The sequence below is a fragment of the Typopeltis vanoorti genome, chromosome 7, assembly GCF_054136105.1.
Source record: "Typopeltis vanoorti isolate ZY-2024b chromosome 7, IOZ_Tvanoo_1.0, whole genome shotgun sequence".
Taxonomy (NCBI): Eukaryota; Metazoa; Arthropoda; class Arachnida; order Uropygi; family Thelyphonidae; genus Typopeltis; species Typopeltis vanoorti.
In genome coordinates, this window is record NC_143555.1 from 66,789,943 (window position 1) to 66,813,857 (window position 23,915).

The following is a 23,915-nucleotide window of genomic DNA, read 5'->3' on the forward strand; positions in this document are numbered from 1 at the left end:
TTGCTTGGTTATCCTAATATACAATATACCCAAGTTAAAAATTTATTCCCATCAATATCTCCTCCAGAGATTTTTATTAAAGCTTAATACACCTTATTGCAACTTATATAGGTAAAGTTGATAACGCTCTGTATTACTAAAACCTTGGTATTTAGGGTCTAGCTACTCACTGAAGAGACCTCAAAAAAGGTTGAAACCGGTCTGGGTAGTGACCCCACCCATAATGCATTGCAGTATACATCTTTTAGTGAGATGTGCTTTACATTATGGGAAAATACTAAGAATAGTGATCAGAGCTTTACCTACCTTTACAATGAGTTGCACAGGTGTTGTACCATCTTTAGACTTGAACTTTGTTTCAGGCGCAAACTTAATTGTTTGCATACTTGGGATTAGGAGCTAAAATAACCAAGCATATAAAATTGCTTGGTTATTCTAATATACAATATACCCAAGTTAAAAATTTATTCCCATCAATATCTCCTCCAGAGATTTTTATTAAAGCTTAATACACCTTATTGCAACTTATATAGGTAAAGTTGATAACTCTCTGTATTACTAAAACCTTGGTATTTAGGGTCTAGCTACTCACTGAAGAGACCTCAAAAAAGGTTGAAACCGGTCTGGGTAGTGACCCCACCCATAATGCATTGCAGTATACATCTTCTAGTGAGATGTACTTTACATTATGGGAAAATACTAAGAATAGTGATCAGAGCTTTACCCACCTTTACAATGAGTTGCACAGGTGTTGTACCATCTTTAGACTTGAACTTTGTTTCAGGCGCAAACTTAATTGTTTGCATACTTGGGATTAGGAGCTAAAATAACCAAGCATATAAAATTGCTTGGTTATCCTAATATGTATATATATATACACATATATCAAATTTTAGTACACCAATCTATTTTCTCATTAGCATTAATCACATATTACAAAGAGGAATGCCACTGTGTTGTCTTCCATGCATGTTGTGACTGTCCTTGTTCTCAAGTTCATTTTACATATCATTATATCAATGATATCTGAGTGCATATCATTAAAAGTGCCCCTTGATAATGCTAGCTTGAGCTGGTGAGACATTGACATGTAAATAATTATTATTATTATAAAAACCTCCATGGAGTCAAAGACTCATCATGGGAGGTCCACTGTTATACACACAGTTTATCATACTGTGCCTTAAATATATTCACTGTCTCTGCACACACCACACTCTCGGGCAAAGCATTCCAATCACCCACCACTCTTCATGCAAAAAACCTGCTCCTCACTCCCTTGCTCACACCCTCCTTATACAGCTTCCAGGAATGATCTCTTGTTCTCCTGCTATCCTCACCCATTCTGTGCAAAACCTCCCTGACGTTAATCTGGTAATAACCACTCAACAGCTTATATGTCTCAATCATATCCCCCTCCTCCTTCTATCCACCAATTTCTGCAAATTGCATTTTGTCAATCTGTCTTCATACTCTACATTCCAGAGACCAGAAACCACCTTAGTCAATCGCCTCTGAACTTTTTCCAACGCAATTTCATCTTTTTGAAAACCAGGTGACCAGATCTGTGCACAGTAATCCATATGTGGCCTGATCAAAGCCTTATACAAAGGAACCATAACATCCTTACTTCTACAAGTCAATGTCCTCCGCATCATTCCCATTATCCGCTGTGTTGTCTTCACTATTTTAGTAACATGTCCCCGAAATTTTAGGTCCTTGTCTACAATCACTCCCAGATCTCTCATTTCCTCTGCCTCTTCCAAGATATTCGCACCGATTGTGTACTTTACATCCCATCTCTGCTTCCTAAATTTCAAAACCTTACACTTTGAGACATTGAATTGACATCCCCACTTATTTACCCATTCAGACAGTGTATTCAAGTCCTCTTGCAAAGCTACAGCATCCACACTACTCCTGATAGCTCTGTCCAACTTTGCATCATCTGCAAACAACTGCACATCACCATTCAGACCTCTCCAGATATCATTTACATACAAATTAAACAGCAATGGACCCAAAACAGACCCTTGAGGTACACCACTAGTAACTTTCCTCTTCTGGGATATCGCTCCTCCATAGACAACTCGCTGATACCTATCAGACAACCAATCTTCAATCCAGTGAACCAATCTACTGTTCAGCTCCATCCGTTCCAATTTAATTACCAGCTTGTCATGTGGCAATTTATCAAACACCTTTGCAAAATCTAAATATACCACTGTATATGCAATACCCTTATCCAATGCATTTGTCACTTTATTATAAAAAGTAAGCAGGTTGCTAAAGCATGATTTTCCTTTAGTAAATCCATGCTGGCCACCAAAGAGTATTTTTCTGTTGTCAACCCAATTCTGAACTTTATTCCTAACTAACTTCTCTAATACCTTGACCACAACTCCAGACACACACAGACTGGTCTATAATTCAAAGCCTTACTCTTATCACCTCCCTTATGAATTGGAACAATTTTACCTTCTTTCCACTCTTTTGGAACTTGACCCAGTGAGAGACTCATGTTGAAAAGATATACAAAAGCTGTTGTTAACTCTCTGGCACATTCCCTCAAGACACGTGGTGAAATAGCATCAAGTCCCACAGCCTTATTTACATCAAGTCTATTCAATTCCTCATATACCTCCTGTTCACTTACTAACAGTTCCTCCTCCTCCTCTTCTCCCACTACTTTCAAGTTCTGCATGATGTCACATTCGCAAGAGCGAAATACCTTTAGAAATTGCTCATTAAATATCTCAACTATATCCTCTGCAGCAGTTATCATTCCTCCGTTTTCACCACTCACTCCCATTCTACCATAATCATTCTTTCTTCTACTGGCGACATATCGAAAAAACTCCTTAGGATTTTTTTTGGCCGCTTTAGCTAACTGCTGCTCATACTGCATTTTTGCTACCCTTATCAAGCTAGTCACCTTCCTCGCCTGCTCTTTGTACTTCTCATGCAACTGGTTGTTATATATACTCATTTTGTGTTTCTTCCATAATACCTTCTTCTTCCATATTGTATACCTTATCTCTTGATTCATCCATTTTACACCCACTCTGTTTACCCTCTTGACCCTCGGAATACACTCTGATATTGCCTCCACCAAATAGTTCTTGAGTATGGCCCAAGCAGCATTGAAATCCTTTCCATCCAGTTCTTCTTTCCAATTTATTATCGCAAGCTGTTTCCTGAGCTTTTCGTAATTACCAGTCTTATAATTCCACATATATCCCTTTCTAACAGACGTCCTCGAATGACTGGTCACCCTGCACGTGATCACCTCGTGGTCACTCTCACCAACTGGTGGAAGATTTGACACCTCATTTATAATAACATCATCTGATGAGATGATCAAATCCAATACTCTTGATCCTCGTGTACCCTCCGTTACGTACTGCCTAAGGTACTGCCTATCTTTCAAAAACTCCAAAAATTCATTTTCTTTACCCCCAGATGCAGTCTCTTGCTTCCAATCTATATCACCATAATTAAAGTCGCCCATAATGATAACTCGTTTCTTGCTAGCTAGGCCAATTTGCCTATACATTTCCTTCTCATTACCTTCCATATTACCAGGTCTATAGCAACACCCAACTAAATATTTCCTCCTGTTAACTTCTACCTCACACCATACGGCCTCAAAACCGTGACCACTATTTGCACCTTGCAATTCCACCTTAGATGGGCACAACTCATCTGCTACCATTAACAGTACTCCTCCTTCCTTTCTTCCCTGTCTATCTTCATGAAAAATATCATATCCGTTCATCTCTATTCCTGTCAGGATGTCATCGTCATCTAACCATGTCTCACTTATACCAGCAATTTTAGGGCGAACAGACTCGAGCAAAGCAACAATTTCGTTCCCCTTATTTCGAATACTTCTAGCATTGGTGAATAAACATAATAAATCATTACTGCTTCTACAAGTCCTAAGAACATCACTCCTGCGATGTAACTCTTCAATACCTTCTCCTGTCACTTCCTCTATATTACCACCAATTCTACAACTTTCTTCACACCTAAACTCTTTCCACCCATCCCAGGCCATCTCAATTTGTGTTTGTCCACTTACACATTCACTTCTAAATTCAACACCCGCATGTTTCATAAAGTTTCATAAAAATATCTCAACTATATCCTCTGCAGCAGTTATCATTCCTCCGTTTTCACCACTCACTCCCATTCTACCATAATCATTCTTTCTTCTACTGGCGACATATCGAAAAAACTCCTTAGGATTTTTTTTGGCCGCTTTAGCTAACTGCTGCTCATACTGCATTTTTGCTACCCTTATCAAGCTAGTCACCTTCCTCGCCTGCTCTTTGTACTTCTCATGCAACTGGTTGTTATATATACTCATTTTGTGTTTCTTCCATAATACCTTCTTCTTCCATATTGTATACCTTATCTCTTGATTCATCCATTTTACACCCACTCTGTTTACCCTCTTGACCCTCGGAATACACTCTGATATTGCCTCCACCAAATAGTTCTTGAGTATGGCCCAAGCAGCATTGAAATCCTTTCCATCCAGTTCTTCTTTCCAATTTATTATCGCAAGCTGTTTCCTGAGCTTTTCGTAATTACCAGTCTTATAATTCCACATATATCCCTTTCTAACAGACGTCCTCGAATGACTGGTCACCCTGCACGTGATCACCTCGTGGTCACTCTCACCAACTGGTGGAAGATTTGACACCTCATTTATAATAACATCATCTGATGAGATGATCAAATCCAATACTCTTGATCCTCGTGTACCCTCCGTTACGTACTGCCTAAGGTACTGCCTATCTTTCAAAAACTCCAAAAATTCATTTTCTTTACCCCCAGATGCAGTCTCTTGCTTCCAATCTATATCACCATAATTAAAGTCGCCCATAATGATAACTCGTTTCTTGCTAGCTAGGCCAATTTGCCTATACATTTCCTTCTCATTACCTTCCATATTACCAGGTCTATAGCAACACCCAACTAAATATTTCCTCCTGTTAACTTCTACCTCACACCATACGGCCTCAAAACCGTGACCACTATTTGCACCTTGCAATTCCACCTTAGATGGGCACAACTCATCTGCTACCATTAACAGTACTCCTCCTTCCTTTCTTCCCTGTCTATCTTCATGAAAAATATCATATCCGTTCATCTCTATTCCTGTCAGGATGTCATCGTCATCTAACCATGTCTCACTTATACCAGCAATTTTAGGGCGAACAGACTCGAGCAAAGCAACAATTTCGTTCCCCTTATTTCGAATACTTCTAGCATTGGTGAATAAACATAATAAATCATTACTGCTTCTACAAGTCCTAAGAACATCACTCCTGCGATGTAACTCTTCAATACCTTCTCCTGTCACTTCCTCTATATTACCACCAATTCTACAACTTTCTTCACACCTAAACTCTTTCCACCCATCCCAGGCCATCTCAATTTGTGTTTGTCCACTTACACATTCACTTCTAAATTCAACACCCGCATGTTTCATAAAGTTTCTCCCCCTCCACTCTGACTCCCCCCATTTCCCTGTTCGTGTTGTACCTCCACTCTCTCATTTACTTCATTCATAATACTCACTTCCCCATTTGCAACTGAACAAATACCTCTCCCTACCTTACTTTTTTGCTCTTTCATATCACTTCCCACCACTTCAGATATATTCATTACAGTCATTACTTCTCCTGCCAGTAACAATCTCTCCAGCAGACTCACACCAAAACCATTTAAGTGCAGCCCATCTTCTTTATACAATTCCATCCATCCCTCAAATTCCTCCCACACATTCACAAAATGCACTCCATTCTCCTCACATAACTGCGCTAACATATCATTCATAATCTTTGCCCGCCTCCTCAATTCATCACTATCATACCTTGGCAACACACTGACTACCTTTCCTACCACACTGTTATCTTTTACTCTCCTTAATAATCTCCTTATATCCAATCTGGCATTTTCCTTGTTCCCATCCAAATCATTTGTTCCTACTACAACCACCAACTCTTGTGCTCTCTTACTCCTCATGTCCAACGCTTCAATCACTCTCTCCATTCTACCACCAGGAAAACAGACCTTGTGCATCTTCTCATTCACCACACCTCTAATAATGGAATCTCCATAGAGAACCACTCTTGAATCATTCGATATATCTTTCGCATGCCCATCTTTCCTTCTGTTCTTATTCGTTCTTCCATGTATGTCTCTAATTCTTTTCATCTCATTTCTCATGCAGTTCATATCTTGCTTCATCATCATCAACTCTGCTTTCATGTCCACATCCAATATATATTCCTGTCTGTCATTTTCATGTAGTTTCATATTATGTCTTTGGATATTTTTGGTTGCACAGCATCTACAGCAATCCTCACAATGATGTTCTGGCGAGGATATCCAACGATAATTAACTAACCCATTTTCCTTCTCTTGAGCAACATTCTGATCCTGTAATGGAAGCTGCTGATCATGTATTTTAGGAATGTTTGGCATAACAGCAGTAGGCCTGGATGTATCCCAAGACATCATCATCATGGATCTACTGTCTTGATGTGAAGAACTGGCACAAGGTGAAATTGCAGCTCCAGGTAATAAGAGTGAGACACCAGGTTCGATATCTTTTATCATACTTTGTGCAACTTGAAGAGAAGTAGATAATTGAGGTGATACAGAACAAGGAACTAATATTTGATTATCTGTACTTAGCCCTGATTCTATGTTATTTGAGTGAGTTTCAATTAACTCAACAGTATTAAGAATAGGCATCGTATTCATTACTGGGATTGACAATGATAATTAGTTAACAAATTATTTAATTTTATATTAAATTATTATTTTATATTTAATTGCAATGATTCATGCTGAAGTAAAACTTCAGCATGAATCATTGCAACAAATACAAAAATTTAAAACATGAAGTACAAATTTCATTAAATTCTATTGAAGTAGAGAAGAGTTTTTATTTTGTATCGTTTTGAAATGTTCTGGCAAATTTTTACTTTGCAAATAGTTCCAAACCAAAAAAGAAAATTTAGATGGGTTGATCATGCTTTCAGAATCTCAAAATAAATACACTGTCATATTTCAATAAAATCCATCTTAAAAGAGATGAAGAACGCACATACATAGGTGGCAGGATAAAATAAATCTAATCCAGTGCTTGAGCATTTTGTGAAGTGTATCTAAATATGAGTAGGGATAGAATTATGAAGAAAAGTTTGCAGGCATCAGAAATCAGTGTATACTGGGTGGCATGAATGGAAATTTGTTTACATATATTCTTGACTAAAGTCACAAGAAATAAAACTTACTATTTTAACCTAGTTATATAAGGAACAAGTATTTGCTTTTTACTTCAGTATACATACATACATACATACATCTTCAAGGCCCATCTTTCCTAATTGGGTTGTGTGGGGGGGGGGGGGGCAACAGCTGCAAGAGGAACTTCCAATGGTCACGATCCTCTGCCACCAAGCTCAGGTGTTCTGGTGGAATTCCCAAACGTGTCCACCCAAGGTTTTGGATATAATCTATTCAGCGAGTCCTTGGCCTTCCATGTGGCCTCCCACCCTCTGGCTTTGCAAAGAAGGCCTGCTGAGAGAGCCTCTCTTGTGGCATTCTGACCAGGTATCCGTACCAACGTAACTGTGATCGCTTAACATGGAGAAGCAGCGGTTGAGTATTGAGCGTTTCCCGAATTGCAGAGCTTCTGACTGTCGAGTCTTGTCAGCCCCGCAACCCCTCGAAGGAACCTCATTTCAGCCGCTTGGATTCGTGTCCACATTCTTTCGGTCATTACCCAACTCCAATGACCATAGGTGAGGATGGGGACATAGACTGTATTGAAGACAGCCAGCTTTGCCTTCTGGCTTAATTCCCGCTTTAATACTACCGAACAGCCCAGCTCCCACAATATTGAGCTTGCTAAGCCAATTCGAATATCTAGCTCTACATCCCATTTTCCATCATTCGTGAATATGGATCCAGTGTATTTAAACTTCTCCACCTGCCTCATTGGGACTCCACTTACATTTAGAGTACACCAGGATGGTTGTCTTGAGACCACAAATGTTTCAGTTTTGACCACACTGATCTTCATTCCGGCGTCTGCACAAACAGCTACAAACCTATCCAGGGTCCGCTGGAGGTCATCTGTGGAAGAGCTAAGCAGAACTAGGTCATCTGCAAAAAGCAGACGTCCAATGCTACATCTTCCAATTCTGACACACTCACTGCCTCGGCTGTGCCTATCAATCAATTATTACTTTAGTATATAGAAGGATTTTACTGATTTCATGTGAAATTTACATTGAAATATTAAAAAATGTGTTTTAATATTTCAATAAAATGCAAACAGTAGTTTGCATTTTATTTACTTGCAAAAAAATAATTTTCATTCGACTTCAGTATGTTTTATTTAAAATTGTAAATGAGGCTCTTTCAAGTCTCAAAAATAGAAAAAAATGAAATAACTTGTGAAAAAGTTAAGCCAAAGTTGGACTGTGTATGGTTCTTCACTGAATGGCAAACTTCTGCTGCATTTTTTTTTAAACTTGACTGGAAAATGAATTATCTTTATAAAGCTATGAAAATTAAACAGATTACTCAACAGTTTCAGAGTAGTTAATATTTTACTGATATGTAAATACAGTCTCTTATAAATGCAATCTCTAGTTATTCTAGCTAAGGACCAAATAAACAGTTTGTTAGTTTGGTATCACTCTTTCTCTGCAGTAAGTTCTTAGAATATCTTAAAAAAATGTCATGGCATTTAATGAGAATAACTAACTTGTTAGCCTTCCACATCAAATAGATTTCACTGGGTTTCTTAAGAAGTTGATTGTCCTTGTCACTCAACCGACCTTGATATGTATACATATCAGAGTTGCTATGGATGCAAAGTGAACGTTAAAAATTGTAATACCATTGACATACTGAAATATATGATGGATATGAAGTGCATGAGGAGCAATATATATTTCATGCATATCGATGTTTAATGATTATGGTAATTATAGAACTGTTGGTATTTGACACATTTCAAAGCAATGAAGATATATATATATATACAGTAAAACCCCATTTTTGCGTTCCCACAATTTACGTTTTCCTGCAATTTACATAATTTTCCGTTGGTCCCATCTTAAAACCTGTTCTTACGATATATTGTTTTCTCACAATTAACAACTTGATGTGGACGTTATTTCCCATGATTTGCGGTTTTTTCTTGGTGGCAACACTGATTTCTGAATTGATTTCCTTTCGTTCAACTCAATTTCTGTGGAAATCTGCGCATTTCTGTTCCCAGATGGCATTGCTTTCGGCTGTAGTTTCATTTCCACCATCACGGTGACTTGAACGCTCGCAGCAGTGATGAAGTGATGAGCAATACTGTGATTTTTCAATCACAGTAAGAATTAATACCGTGAAGTTTTCATATCAACAATTTTAAACTGTCAGTGGCTCATGGCACCCGTAACATGTTGTGATATGATTTTGTATTCACAGTGCTGTATTGAAATCGTGAACAAGGATCATACACAAACTTTGAAATCACATTCACACTTCTACCAAGTAACAGTTGTTACTTGTGAATATTAGATATCAGTGAATAAATCGCAGTTCATGAAATATCACTTCACTATCACTAGCTTGCAGTGTTGGTGTTCGTAATTGCAATTTGGAAGTATGTGATATATTGCAGAATTTCTGCTACATAATTTAGCATTTGATAGTTGCTTTCAGGTTGCGGTGGTGGATGATCCATGTTAGTAACATTGAGAAAAACAGACAGAAAATGTATTTCGGTAGAAGAAAAGATGGCAATTCTGCGACGTGTAGATTGGCATGCCGGAACACGTGTGCAATTAGCAAAAGATCTTGGACTCTCCATGTCCACTTCCAATACGGAGTTTCCTTGTCATCTGATCTGGCCATCTGATGCCCAGAGCCATTAGATCTGGGCATCATCCATGCATTTAAATGGAAATATGCTTGTTGAAACAGCTGTGTTTATGCATGATAATAGTATGGACCCAAAACAAATGACCATATCAATCTTTGATGCATGCATGCATTATGTGGCCAAAGCATGGTTGCATGTTACTCCTGAAACCCTATCCAACTGTTTCTGGAAGGCAGAAGTTACGTTTGTGGAAGAGGAGGAACAACTACAGGAGGAGGAGGAAGAAGATAAGTCAGAGCCCCACAACTGGTACGTGGAGTCTTCCTCATTTCAAGACTAAGATGATGCTGGTGTGATCACATCAGTGGTACCAAGTATGTAGAAGACACCCTTTCCAACCACCTTGGTGAAGAAGAAGTGTGATCAAGAACCTATCATCCCTACTAGTAAAGATGCAATAATAATAAAAGCTGAATAACAATGGAAGCTATCTCTGTTTTGATATTGCAAGTGCATCAGGAGATGATGGGGCATTCAATGCCTTATACACTATGGAAAGGCAGGTGGAACTTACAAGAGTTCAGAAAAAGTAAAAACAATCAACAATTAAAGATTTTTTTTTTTAAATAGATAATGAATTTACCATTACTTACATTTTATTTTCAGTTATTAAATTTTGTAATCTAGTATGTAGTCACATTCTAGCAGTAAGTCATCTTTTAGCTTTTTTTTTTTTAATGTTTTTTACATTTCCTGCTATTTACACTTTTTTCCATCAGTCCCCTGGAAAGTGTAAAAAAAGGGGTTTTACCTCCCACACACACACACACACACACACACACACACACACACAGTGGGCTGAATAAGAATTTATATGAACTCAGCAAGTAAAGTTCATCTAAACTATTCTTTTACATAATCTTTATGATTGGTGTTATAGAACATTGCTAGGAATGCCTCTACTGAGTGAAGTTTAAATACAAGTAACTCCCATTAAATGTGGAGGTTGTGTTCTCAAGAATCGCTGCTTATATCGAAAATGCATAAAATGGAAGGCTTATAATATGGGATAATAGAGGTAGGGTTCCAAAAACGAGCAATATTCCAATCTTTTAAGATTAATTTAATCAAAAATGCCCATATTTTGCAGGCATCTAGAAGTAAATAAAATATTCAGCACATATACAATACTATTAAAATAGTTCTTTATTTTCAAGATGAATACATTGTAACCATATCTTAGCTGGCATGCTGAAGTTGAAGACTCATAAAAGGTTCAAGTAGGCCTTTTCAAGAATTTCTCATTAGAAACATGACTTGCAGTTTTAAACTCCTGATTTTAGATATCTTTCTAGCATTTAGGGATGTTTTCAGTTTCCCTTTTCACTTTTAAAACTCCTCATATGGTCAAAGCCATGTTCTCTGAAGAGTCATGGCACTCTCTATCAACTTAAAAGTTTGAGACGTGACTTTTGTTGTGAGAGTTTTCACATGCTCAACCTCCACAAGACTCGACTCAGATTCCTTACCAATGTTCTTTTCAGTAGCCAAAAGATCTTTATTGCTCAGGTCCTCTTGATCTGATTCAAGCAACTCTTCCGCATTTTCTTCAATCTCCTCAAATACAATCTCCTGAGCCATCTTGGCAATAATTTTCTTTGTATTGTTAACATCCTCCTCCTGGGGTGCTTAAGGGTCAAAGCTGTATAACTGAGAGGAGACCTCCACATAGCCTTTAAAGGAATGCGGAGAACCGACCAGGGCTTCTCACCTAATGTCCAATCCTCACCTTCTCATGGTACACCCTGTTGGGTATCTACCTGGATACTGAACGAACGAGGATGGGCTGGCAATTTGGGATTTAGCCAACCAAATTGTATTCTTATTCGTTAAACCAAAATAAAAAATGATGGTACAACATGACAAAATTTCATGCAGGCTGGGGCGTCGCTTGGTTAAACAAGGCCCCCGTTGTTTTCGCCAGGAAACCAGGGTGAACAGCGAAAAGTCAGCTACTGGAACAAATCTGAAAACACACCCCAACTCAACATCACCAGAGTTAAAGATCGGTACTATCAACATAAGAAGCCTGAATGGCAATGAAATGGAGCTAGCTGAGGATTTAGATAAGTACCAGATCGACATAATAGGGGTGACTGAAACAAAAAAGACAAAAATTGGTGAGATCTTTCTGAGCAATAAATACAAAATGGTATATTCAGGCAATGACAATCAAGGAAAATAAAGAGTAGCCATAGTATTCAATTATTTTGTTCAATTTTATTCAATTCTGGACAATGAGACTTATTTGTGCCTATGGTCCCACAGAAGGTTCTAATAAGGTAGAAGTGGAGGAATTTTTTGAGGCTTTAGAGAAAGCAACTGACACAATGAAAAAGGAAAAGTTGGTCCTTGTTGGGAATCTAAATAGCAGAGTAGAAAGTGATTGTCAGACACACAAAAATATTTTGGGAAAATTTGGAGAAAAGAGCAAAGCTAATAATAATGGCAAATATCTGTTGAATTTCTGCTCAGGACATGGACTGGTTATTACTAACACCATGTTCCAACATAAAAATGTGCACAAATTCACATGGAAAGAAGAGGCAAGGAATAAGAAAAGTCTCATTCACTATGTTATTGTTGATAGTGATGTTTTCTCCCTGGTGCAGGACACCAGAGTGTACAGAGGATTTGAAATTGAAAGGTGGATTGATACGGTACAAATTACCTTAGACGATAGAAATATAAGATCTGATTATGTTGGAGTCTTGACAAGTAACAGACTGATTTGGAGGAAAATTGTAGATAGGAAGTTAGTAATGATGTAATTTTTTTCATGTAGTACTATCATATCCTGTATACTCCTTGAGGGTACATGGCAAGAATTTGATGATGATAATTCCCACATGTTGATATCAGTCAACGTTAATGTCATATGTATCATGCCATAACGAAAAATAATTCTGAAAAGTATATCACTTAATAATAGTTGACTAAACTACACAACTTAACTACACTGTCAAAAATAAACAAAATACCACCAAATATATATAACAATTTTGTTAATATCTACTAAAAAATAATGACTTAGCTGAGCAACACATGTACTGCATCCACTACTAAGCCAATATCCTTTCTATTTTCTCAATTGCATGAGATTGAGATTTCATTACTCTGGTCATGTGGACATTTGAGTGCTCTTACAATTTTTTCAGCATTATCATGAATGGGTGAATGGTTTTCACTGTAGAATCACTCAATCCTGTGGCTTGTAGTGCTACATTCACCTCTGTCAAACCTACTCAGAACTTCCCACTTCGCCCCTGAAGATGGGATTTCCTAGGCCTTTTCTTTACTTGGTCTTTATTCACATACTTCTTTACACTCTTAATTGCCATTGTTTATCTCTTGCTAGACATCTTGCTCAAAGAGCACCGACACTATTTACAGATAAATGTTTGCAAATAACAAAATGAGACAGCAGAGAGAGAGAGGCAAAAAACAAGGCAGATGCAATGCAGCTTCCGCAACCTTGATAAGAAGCAGCAGCTTATATACCGAAATGAAACCGTGTCTGTACAAAAATGCAGATAACGAATGCACATATAACAAGTTACCTGTATACTGTAATTCAAATTGTGAACCTATCTGAAGACTGACTACTATTAACTTTTTTGCCAGCTGTGGTGGATGAATTAGAGAGACCAAATTGCACTTCTTATCCATGTTATTCAATAGGTGTTACAGAATCATCCAGATTTTGCTGGACATCTATAGACGTCATGGCTGGTTGGGGTGTTAAGATATGAAATCATACAATATATTACTACTTACTATTGAGATTTGTTTAGTACCTTGGCTTTCTTTCACTTGATGAAACGGTCTTCATCCAAGTTATATTATGCTAGTTCACTTTTTGGTTGCCTATACTGAATGTGCTTTTCTGACTGAGGTGAGCTGTCCTGTCTATCCAAAACAGTATCCTGCGACTATCTACAGTATCCTGCCAAGTTCCACATTGGCAGGATACTGTAGATACTTGGAAAGTAGAGATAGTCCTGGTGTTCCTTGATCTGTCTCATGAAGATAAACTTTGTTCAGAGGTTCGTAGACCATTCTAATTTTGTTGTTTTAAGAGTAAGCCCAGTCTATCTTTGTACCTTTGATGTAAAGTAGAGATATGGTATCCGTATAGTCCATTTGGAGGAGGTTAGGGGATTGGTTGTTCTTTTTAAGGAGTTTGGTGAAGATTTTTATGTGTATTCATTTAGCTCAAATGATATGAGTGCTTGTTGTTTCAGATGCAGTGCTGGTCATGAAAACCAAATTTGCACTGCCCTGGAGGCTAAAGTTTTGAAAATTCCAAATGCATTGCAGTTCTTTCATTATGATTGTCTTGTAACAAAAGTATCAAAGAAGGCTAGATCCCTTTCTTTTTTTCCTCTTCAACAGTAAAACAAATTTGTTTTACTGTTGAAGAAAGAGCCTGTAGACCATGCAGTCAAATGGCAAAGTTAGCAACAGAGGTAAAAATGAGGAGTCCATTACTTCATTTGGAATAACCAACTTTTTAAACAAATTGAAGGTGTAGTAATGGGCTCCCTGCTTTAATCTCCTACTGTTAACTTATATTTAGAATCTTTCAAACATTGGCATTAAATTTAGCCACCTCTCAATCCCAAAATACAGTTGAAGTACAGTAAACCCTCCTATCACGCGGTACTCTTATAACGCGGTTTCCATATAACACGGAGCCAAAATTGCGACAGCCCTCCTATAACGCGGTTTCCATTCACCAACATTCCATCAACTTAATTGGTTTAAGAAGATTCTCTATAGCATGAATTTATCTATGTGTTAAATTTTTACAGTTGAAATTAACGGGGAATTCCCTTCTTTTTGGTGACGGTACATCACCATTTTCCAATTTCAGTTATCAGGGAATTCCCCTATAACCGAAGAAACGATGCCATATTGTTCACAGTGCTCTGTTTTAATGCTTAAATAGACCGTATGATTGGCTGTTGCGTATTTGCGTGAATTTTTTTTTTTTATCCAATTGCGCTGCCGAACTTTCGCTGTTGCAACCACCCACTTTGTCATCAATTTTAAGTGCAACTTAGTAGGAAACTGTCTGTAAATCCGTGCAGACGTACATATCACGATTAGTGTTCAATAAATTGCCTTTTGCTCGCTTAATTTGTGTTATCGTAATTGGACAACATTACACAATACTGTAGGTAATATTTTTTATTTGTTGTAAAATAATTGTTAACCCCAGGTTTGCATAATGTCAGACACAAAAGAAACAAGAAAACAGTTAAAAAGAAAGTTTATATCTCTTGAGGACAAAATCCAAATTTTAAATCGTTTAAAGGGTGGAGAAAAAATATCGTCTGTTGCAAAATCGATAAATTTGAATGAATCTACAATTCGAACCGTAGAGAAAAAAGTGGAAAAGATAAGGAAAACTATGGCAGATTGCTGTCCGTTAGGTGCGAAACGTGTCACCCGCGCGCTAAACATTAATATGGTTAAAATGGAACGAGCATTGATGATCTGGTTGGAAGACTATATAGCCAAAAAGATTCCAATGAGTGGAAATCTTATCAAATCTTACGCAGAACGAATCAAACTGATTAACAAGTGATTTTACTTACTTCCGAGTTTCACTCCACGCGGTTCCCATATAACGCGGTACGAATTAACCTGGTTTGCACGTTAAATCTGAGTTTCTTATAACACGGTTTCCATATTACGTGGTACGAATTAATTGCGTTATAGGAGGGTTGACTGTATATAGATGGTGTCTTTGCCATATAGCTGCATGGTTCACGGGCTCTTTCTGACTTTTTGCAGTTCCTCAATGATATTCATCCCCAAATTAGTTTTAATATTGAAGAGGGAAAAAGATGGGGATTTATTCTTTTTGGATACTGTAAAGCAATTGAATAGGCCCTCTTGTGTTCACCTACCATAAGCTCAGAAACTTTAAACTTTCATTACCTTAGACTCCAGGGCAGAGTGAATTTTGTCTTCAGGACCAGCAGCACATATGGAATAATAAACTCTTCTTGCAACATTTGAACAAAATTAATACAACAGGAAAAACCACCAGACCGCTTCAAAAGAACAACAAATTCCCCTACCATTCCAAATAGATCACACGTACTCTGTATTCCTCTTACATTAAAAGTTCAAGCTACACTGGACTTGCTCCTAAAACAACACAGAATCAGTACTGTCTACAAACCTCTGTACAAAGTTGAAGTTTCTGCCTTCTTGAAACATCAAGGACTTCCAGGACCTTCTCTCTTTCCTAGATGTCTACAGTATTCTTGTTATTGTAGAACCCAGTATTTCAGACAGACAGCATGTGGCCCACCTTCATATATATTGCTTTGGGTGAAGACCATTTCATTAGGCAAAAGAAAGCCAAGCTACTACACAAATTCCTAATTCAAATCCCATCAAATCCTTCCTCCCCATCAGTATTAATCACAGATTATTACCACAAAGAGTGCCACTATTGCCTTACATGTTCTTTACTTTACTTTTACTTTTTATTTTACTGAAGTGTGTATCGTTAAAGTGCGTTTTGATTCTCATCTGTGGTCATTTTCTTACTTGTTTTAGAAATCTACCTATCTCAATGCAGTTTCATCTACTTTAATCCTGTTTTGAATTTAGTGTGATTTTTCTTTGTTTCTTAGCTTTAGATCCAGATTTAAGTCCCGATGAAGCTGAAGAGAAAGCACGTCTCATTGCTCAAGTTTTGGAACTACAAAATACGTTGGATGGTAAGAAAAAATGCTACTACCAAATAAGTGTAATTTGAAAATTATATAATTTGTATATAGAGTAATGTAGCATAATATATTAGTAACGAAAAAAGTTTTCCTCTGACTTTTTCTGAACGATTTCTGTTTAATCTGTTTTTGAAAAAAATCAGTTTAAGAGTAATAATTTAATTTTCAGGCCTTTGAATTTTTAACTGTGACTTGCTTGTATTAATATGATAAGCATTTTAACTTCCTATCAGCAAAATATAATGTTTATTAAAGTAAAATAAATTAAAAGGCTATAAATGTATGAAAATTTTTTCATATACGTAAGATTAAAAATTTTAAATAGCACATAATGTTTGTTTTCATGATATTAATTTCTAATAAATTTAGTGGATTTAAAAAATGATCAGATTCATAGTTAACAATATATTGAAAGTCACATGAAGCAACCATTGTTTTAAATTAAAGAATAAATTTCAGCTCAGTTTATAAAAAGATGGATAGATTTTTCTTTTTAGTATAAAAGTTTTTAATGGTTGGCATAACTAGTGTTTTATTTATTTTTATGCGACTCCTGGCAACTTATGAAAGGATGTAAACTTCTAGTACATTTGTACCATGAGTGGGTTAAGGATTTTTTTATTTTTTAAAATTTTCCTTTTTAATATTTTATTTTATTTTTTTACATCATCCAGGAACTCTAATCTCAAGACCATACATCACATTTTTTTTTTTCAGGCTACTTCAGGCATTTAATATGCAGGGATGGTGGTCTTCTACTGGCAGTCAATTTTAAGACAATTACAAATACATCCATGCCCGTAGCATGATTCAAACTCTACAGCCTGTTGGTTGGATAGTGGATGTGTTAGCACCTTGGCCAGCTAGGGGATGACTTTCAAGCACAAATATGTGCTTGAATGAGTGTAGCTGATGTTGAATATACTGTATTATTAAAACAACCTCTAGTTAAATACTGTGGATAGGTTGCACACTGAGTGTGCAACATATCCATTATATTTAACCTTAAGCTGTTTTACACTCCTTGCATGAAAAACACGGTCTGGCAATACATTCCACTAACCATCCACTCTGTATGCAAAACTATTCTTCATCACATCTTTATGTAACATCCAGGGATGTCCTTTTATTCACACCCTCCACCTGTGAATAATTTTACTTTTCTTCAATCTCTTCTCATAACCAAAACTCCAGAGTCCAGATATTGCCTTGGTTCCCTCATGCTCTGGACCATTTCCAGAATGTTCACATCACACTTGAAATAAAGTGACCAAATCACATGCCTTGTATAGTTGCACAACATCTCAATTCTGCTCATCACTGTGTTTCTTATCATAGCAGCAGTGCATGGTATCAACATGCAACACTTGCAACATGTCCTCTGAACTTCAGATCACTTTTGATTATCACTCCCAGATCATGAATGTTATCTACTTTGTGAAACACAGTTCCACTAATACAGCATGGCATATAGTCTTATACCTTAGCACTTCAAAGTGCAAAGGTATAAGACACCTTACGCTTATTGATATTATAACGATAACATCAGCCATTTGTTCAAGATAAAAAGTATTTAAAAGAGTTGGTATCAACATTACTCTTTGTAACTATTCTCAACTCAACAGTATCAACTCTGCATTCCAGAGAAACATCATTAACAAATAAACAGTAGAGACCTAAGAACAGAACCCTGCCAGCTCATCACTGGTGATTCTTTTCTGGGACATTGTCCCATCATACACAATTAGCTGGTATCTTTCTGAAAGTCAGTCTCCTAACCATCTGACAAATCTATCATCCATCATCTTCTCCATCTTCTATACCATCTTGTCATATTGCAGTCCATCAAATGCTGTTGAAAAGTCCAAGGATATTACTTATATGAGAGTTCCTTATTTAACACATTTGTCACTTTATCATAAAATACAGGTAGATAATCAAAAGCAAGACATCCTTCACAAACCCATACTGGCCATCATAGAAAATCATGCATCTATCAACCTGATCTCTGAATTTTGCCAGTATCTTAATTACAACAATAGTATACAGACTAGTGAATGCCACACCAGTCTGTGTAGTGTATGTCTTCTTACATTTTGATTGGTGTACCCAACCAAAATGTAAGAAGAGTATTCAGTACTTAGACAGTTTGTAATATATATAGTCCATAGCTATTCAAAGATAAAGTAATGGCCTGAGCAAAAGAGAAAACCTAAGAAAAGAATGTTTTAATGTGTTTGACAAGAAAGAGAGAAAAAGAGATTGAAGGATAGAGTAATCCGAAGAAGATAAATCTTTATCTTTTAGGATTTGATTGCTGTCAAAAGTAAGATAGGAAGAAAAGAGTTTTATGAGGAGAAAAAAAAAAAAAAAAAAACAGGAGTGAGTTTTATGGTATTGAGATTAACAAGGATATTAAAGCCCATTGAAGAATAGTGTGGAAATCAAAATTTAGGATTGTAGAAGTTGGTATTCTGGAAGGTTTTGTGATTTATGTAATGCAAGGTTTATGAAATGAGAAAGTGGAATGCAGTGTACTGTCATCAGCAAAAACAGTTGGATTTGCATTGTTAATTAGAATGTAGCAAAAACAGTTCAAATTGAAACTGAAAAGGAACTAATACTCTGTTAAGGTTCTCCTCTGTGAACTGGAAAATTATAGAACATATTGAGGTTAAAGGAAGTGTTTAATATCTGATGATGATTCAGAAATAGTCTGTGAGATCTCTAGTGTCTTCTTTCATTAAATCCTGTGTGATAGCATATCCAAAGCATGATCTTCCAGTCCTGATTTGCAGTATGATTGCAGGTATAGTTTAAATGTTATTCAGGACAAATACAAATAGTTGTAGTCTGTCCATAATAGGCTAAGTTGCATAAGAAAATTTGTTACACTCCAGAATGTGCCAGAAATTGAAGCTTGTTGAAATTTTTTCTACTTTTTATACTATAAATTAAAGATACCAAGAAATTATATACTTGGTTTAATCCTTTATCCAAGTGTAAGCAAACAAAGTTTGCACCTGAAGTATTTCCAGGACTGAAGCAACTCATGGTAAAGGTAGTATGACTTCACATCACTTGCCTTAGTAGCCCATAATGCAAGGCACATCTCCTTGCGAATATGTATAATGTTATGCATTATGGGAAGGGTTACTACCCAGACCAGTTTCGACCTTTATTGAGGCCTCATCAATGGGAGCCAGACCCAGAGGTAATGCAGAAGCTGTAGATATTTGTTAGTGTCTTTAGATGATGGTGACAGATGAATTTCAACCCAGTTTGAGATTGTTCTCATATTGGTGACTTGAAGTGGCTTGAAAAAGTTCCACGTTTTGTCTCTAGAACTTGGAAACAATTACCTAGCCCTTGGCCTAGTCATATCACTAATGTATTATAGATTTAGTCTTTTGTGATTCATATAAAAATATATTAAAGCCTCTTTGCACTTTCATTTTTTTCTGTTGGCAAATTTATAATTTTTCTAATCTTAGATGAATATGGTGAAAGTGTGTTACGATGTTTTATGGAAAAGCTTTTTTTGTAAAACAGTGTATGCATATTGGGATTTGTAAATTTTTAAATAAGACACAGTCGGCAATTACAGAAAAATGAAAAGTTGCATATTATATTCTATTTATCTGAATTAGCAGTTCTTACCAAATTTGCATGATATATATAATTACAGACTTATCTCAAAGAGTGGATAGCGTGAAAGAAGAAAACTTGAAGCTGAAGTCAGAGAACCAAGTGCTAGGCCAGTATATTGAAAATCTGATGTCGGCTTCAAGTGTCTTTCAGTCTACTTCACCTAAAGCCAAAAAGAAGTAAGTTTTGATAAGTATTTCTGGATAAGTAGATTTCACATAAATTTAAAATTTTTTACTTATTGATATAAGCATGTCATCTTCAAAACTAGGCAAACTGAAATTTGGTGTATTGTTTTGTTAAAAATTATAGCATCCTTCCCTATAAATTGGAGAACTTCAAACGTTTTAACATAAGTGTGGAAATTTTTGAAGTACCTAGTTCAAAAATGATCACATCTTTTTAAGTTTATCCATTTCTGTAAATAATGAACTGTATTGTAAATTATCTAAAATAATCATAAATGGAATCTGGGCACTCCTTGTGTGTGTGTGTGTGTGTGTGTACACGTGTGTGCGTGCGTGTACTATATACACAAGTCCCTTGCTTCAGCTGCATGCCACTGCTCTTTGTTCCCTGAATCAACACCCCTACACATGAAAGTAAGTCATAAATATTAGTGTTTTAACTGCGGATAGAGAAAAAAAAAATCTCCCATAAAAAATAACAAAAGAATCTAAAAATATGAAAAGTATAACAAAAAAAAAGTTGGAAAAAATAATAAATATATGCCTGCACTTCCCCCTCTCTCCCCACCAAAAAAAAAAAAAAAAAAAAATCAAAATTTCTTCCAATAAGGAACATTTCCATATCCATTTCACCAACATTCAAGACATCAATACAAACCAGTGATATGCACCACCACCACCACCACTTACAGACATCAAAACCTGATCTCCTTTTCCTAACAGAATCCCAAATGGCCATTATTGGTGAGGGATATCAGATTTTAGGGATAAAATTTGATATCTCTCACCAATGGCATTCTAACCTGGAATCTCCCTTTTCGATCACTTTACAGTCTTCATTTGCTGCTCCCTTAACTCTGACAACCATGCCATCCTTTTTGACTACTTATCACTAAAAAGTGATTATACACAAACTAATTACCCAAATTGCAAGATTGTCTCTCTGGAGGACTTGAACATCCATAACACAAACTTGCTCTCCTGCTCTAACTTCATGGATCAAGTTAGAAGTGGGCCTGAATCATTTGCCATCAGTTATGACATAACACAAATAGTTAACCTAGCAACCAGAATACCAGACAATCCTCATTTTTCCAACATTCTGAACTTTCTTTTTTTTTTTAACTAGCTCTCCTTCCAGGTACACTGTAGATGTCTGCTCTTTCCTTGGCAACTCTGACCACAATCTTATTTAAGTCTCCTTCTCTCGCACCATATGGCAAGTGAGATGACCTCCAGAATTTTTATGCCTCTTTTCCATGATCAGATTATTGCTTTTGCTTTCCCAATCCAGATATCTGCACTGAAGTAATAACTGAAATAATCCTCAATCCTGGAATGCAAACCATTCCCCACTTCACCGCAATCTCCTGACCAGTATCCAAGCCGTGGTTCTCAAAAAATGTGCCTTTGCAGTTCATGATAAAAATGCAGTATATGTTTTCGATGCCATAAATTAAAAACTTCAGCTTCTCATTCAGCTCACACAACAGCCCAAATCAAGTGTAAAAAAAGTTATCAATTCCAAAGCAGATTTCATAAGAATGAAATGCAATAAACTTGCCTCCTGCTCAACCAGCAGTCAAGCCTTCTAGTCCCTTGCTAAGACTGTTATGCATAAGTTCTGTCCTTCCCTATTTCCACCTCTCTCGCATTCTGATGGCACCATGGTAACCTCCCCAAAGGAAAAGATGGACCTCTTGGCTTCACTTTTTTCCTCAGCCATTATTCCTAGTATTAGCAATCGCCTCTCACACTACTACAAACTTCCTCTGAACCTTCACTAGAAGACATCAGAAAAATCCTGATTAATCTCAATACCAATGAGGCTTCTGGTTCAGATGCTATTCCTACGTTTGTGCTTAAATGTTGTGCTCCAGAATTAACACCTATCCTGCTTTGCTAAAACATAGGCTATCATATTCTACTGGCCAACAATAGGAAGCAAGCCTTCATCCAGCCTGTACTACCCCCCCCTCCCCCGAGGAAAAAAAAGGAAATTGCTCTCACCTCTGTACTTTCAAAAGTGCTGGAGAAAGTTATAAACAACTGGCTTCTTCATTATCTGGAGACTCATCAGTTAATTACCAATTACCAATATGGATTCTGCATTCTTGTTCTACAGCTGACCTGCTAGCTAATCCCACCCACCTTTGGATACAGGTCATGGAAGGATGGATTTAGAGAAATCCATGTAATCACTCTTGATATTTCAAAGGCATTCGATCATGTATGGCATTGAAGCATCTTGAACAAGCTACCATTTAATGGAATTCTGTGTTTGGATTTCCAGCTTCCTCACTGGTTGCTCATTCCATGTCATGGTGGATGGCTTCCTCTCATCAGATTTCTCCATCAGTGCTGGAGTACCGTAGAGTTCTGTACTCTCACCAAAACTCTTCCTCCTTTACATCAATGACTTTCTCTTTCTCACTTCGAATCTCATTGAAACTCTGCACTCAAATGATGGAAGCCTCAAGATCTTCCATAATCAATGACTTAAACATTGTTCTCCTCATCATCATCCTCAGATGAGGTGAAGATAACTTACTAAACTTCAATATCATAAACTCATTCTTGCCTTATTACCTGCAAGAAAGATCCTATCTTACTCCTTACTTTTGATAATATACCAATTCCTTTCAAGATCAGCTATCTCTTCTTGACCTTTGCATCCAATTTATCCTGGTACAAGCGTCTTACAAAACCTCCTCAGCTTCTAAAAAGCTTAATATTCTTTTTCTATTCAAAACATTTTTTCTCTTCCTCTCAACTTCTAACATTATAAATCTCAGATCTGACTAACCTTGGAATATTGCTCCACATTTGGAGTGGTCCACCTAAGACCTCCCTAAGAAATCTTAAGAATATTCAGAAGGCAATTCACTTAATAGATAACCCTTCCCTTGCAGACTTCCTTCAGTCACTTTTCCATAGGCACTTTCATGGGCATGCATTGCTCCTCTGAATTGGCTGCAAACATTCCACCACTTTCTTGTGTCCATGTAAGAACTAGAACAGCCACTTACCAACACCCATATACTCTCCAACTCAAAATATGCTGAACAAACTTCTCATCGTATTCCTCCCTTCCTTCCATCTACTTCTATTCTTTGGAACAACCTCCTTATACTGTTTTTCCCATCAAGTACAAACTCAAACTCTTCAAGAAACATATTAATAGGCACTGTACGAGGATAGTCTGAAAATTTCTCAGCCTCAACCATAGATGGCAACACTAATGGCAAGATTTTTTTTTCCTGAGTCGGTACATCTGTCACAAGCATCCATGTGAAATTGAAAGTCATTCTATCAAGTAGTTTGTTTTATACAGCTGTCAGTAAAAGTGTA

At 36.8% G+C, this 23,915-nt stretch overlaps 1 protein-coding gene across 2 annotated transcripts in view; it reads left to right on the forward strand.

The window, feature by feature from the left end:
* LOC150104741 (short coiled-coil protein homolog) overlaps window positions 1-23,915 on the forward strand; it is a 95,469-nt gene that overhangs the window by 61,148 nt on the left and 10,406 nt on the right. For both annotated transcript variants that reach the window (XM_090395922.1, XM_090395921.1), the window contains exons 4-5: window positions 16,633-16,719; window positions 20,417-20,555. In XM_090395922.1, coding sequence (XP_090252048.1) covers window positions 16,633-16,719; window positions 20,417-20,555 — 226 coding nt within the window. The remainder of the gene's footprint in view (window positions 1-16,632; window positions 16,720-20,416; window positions 20,556-23,915) is intronic.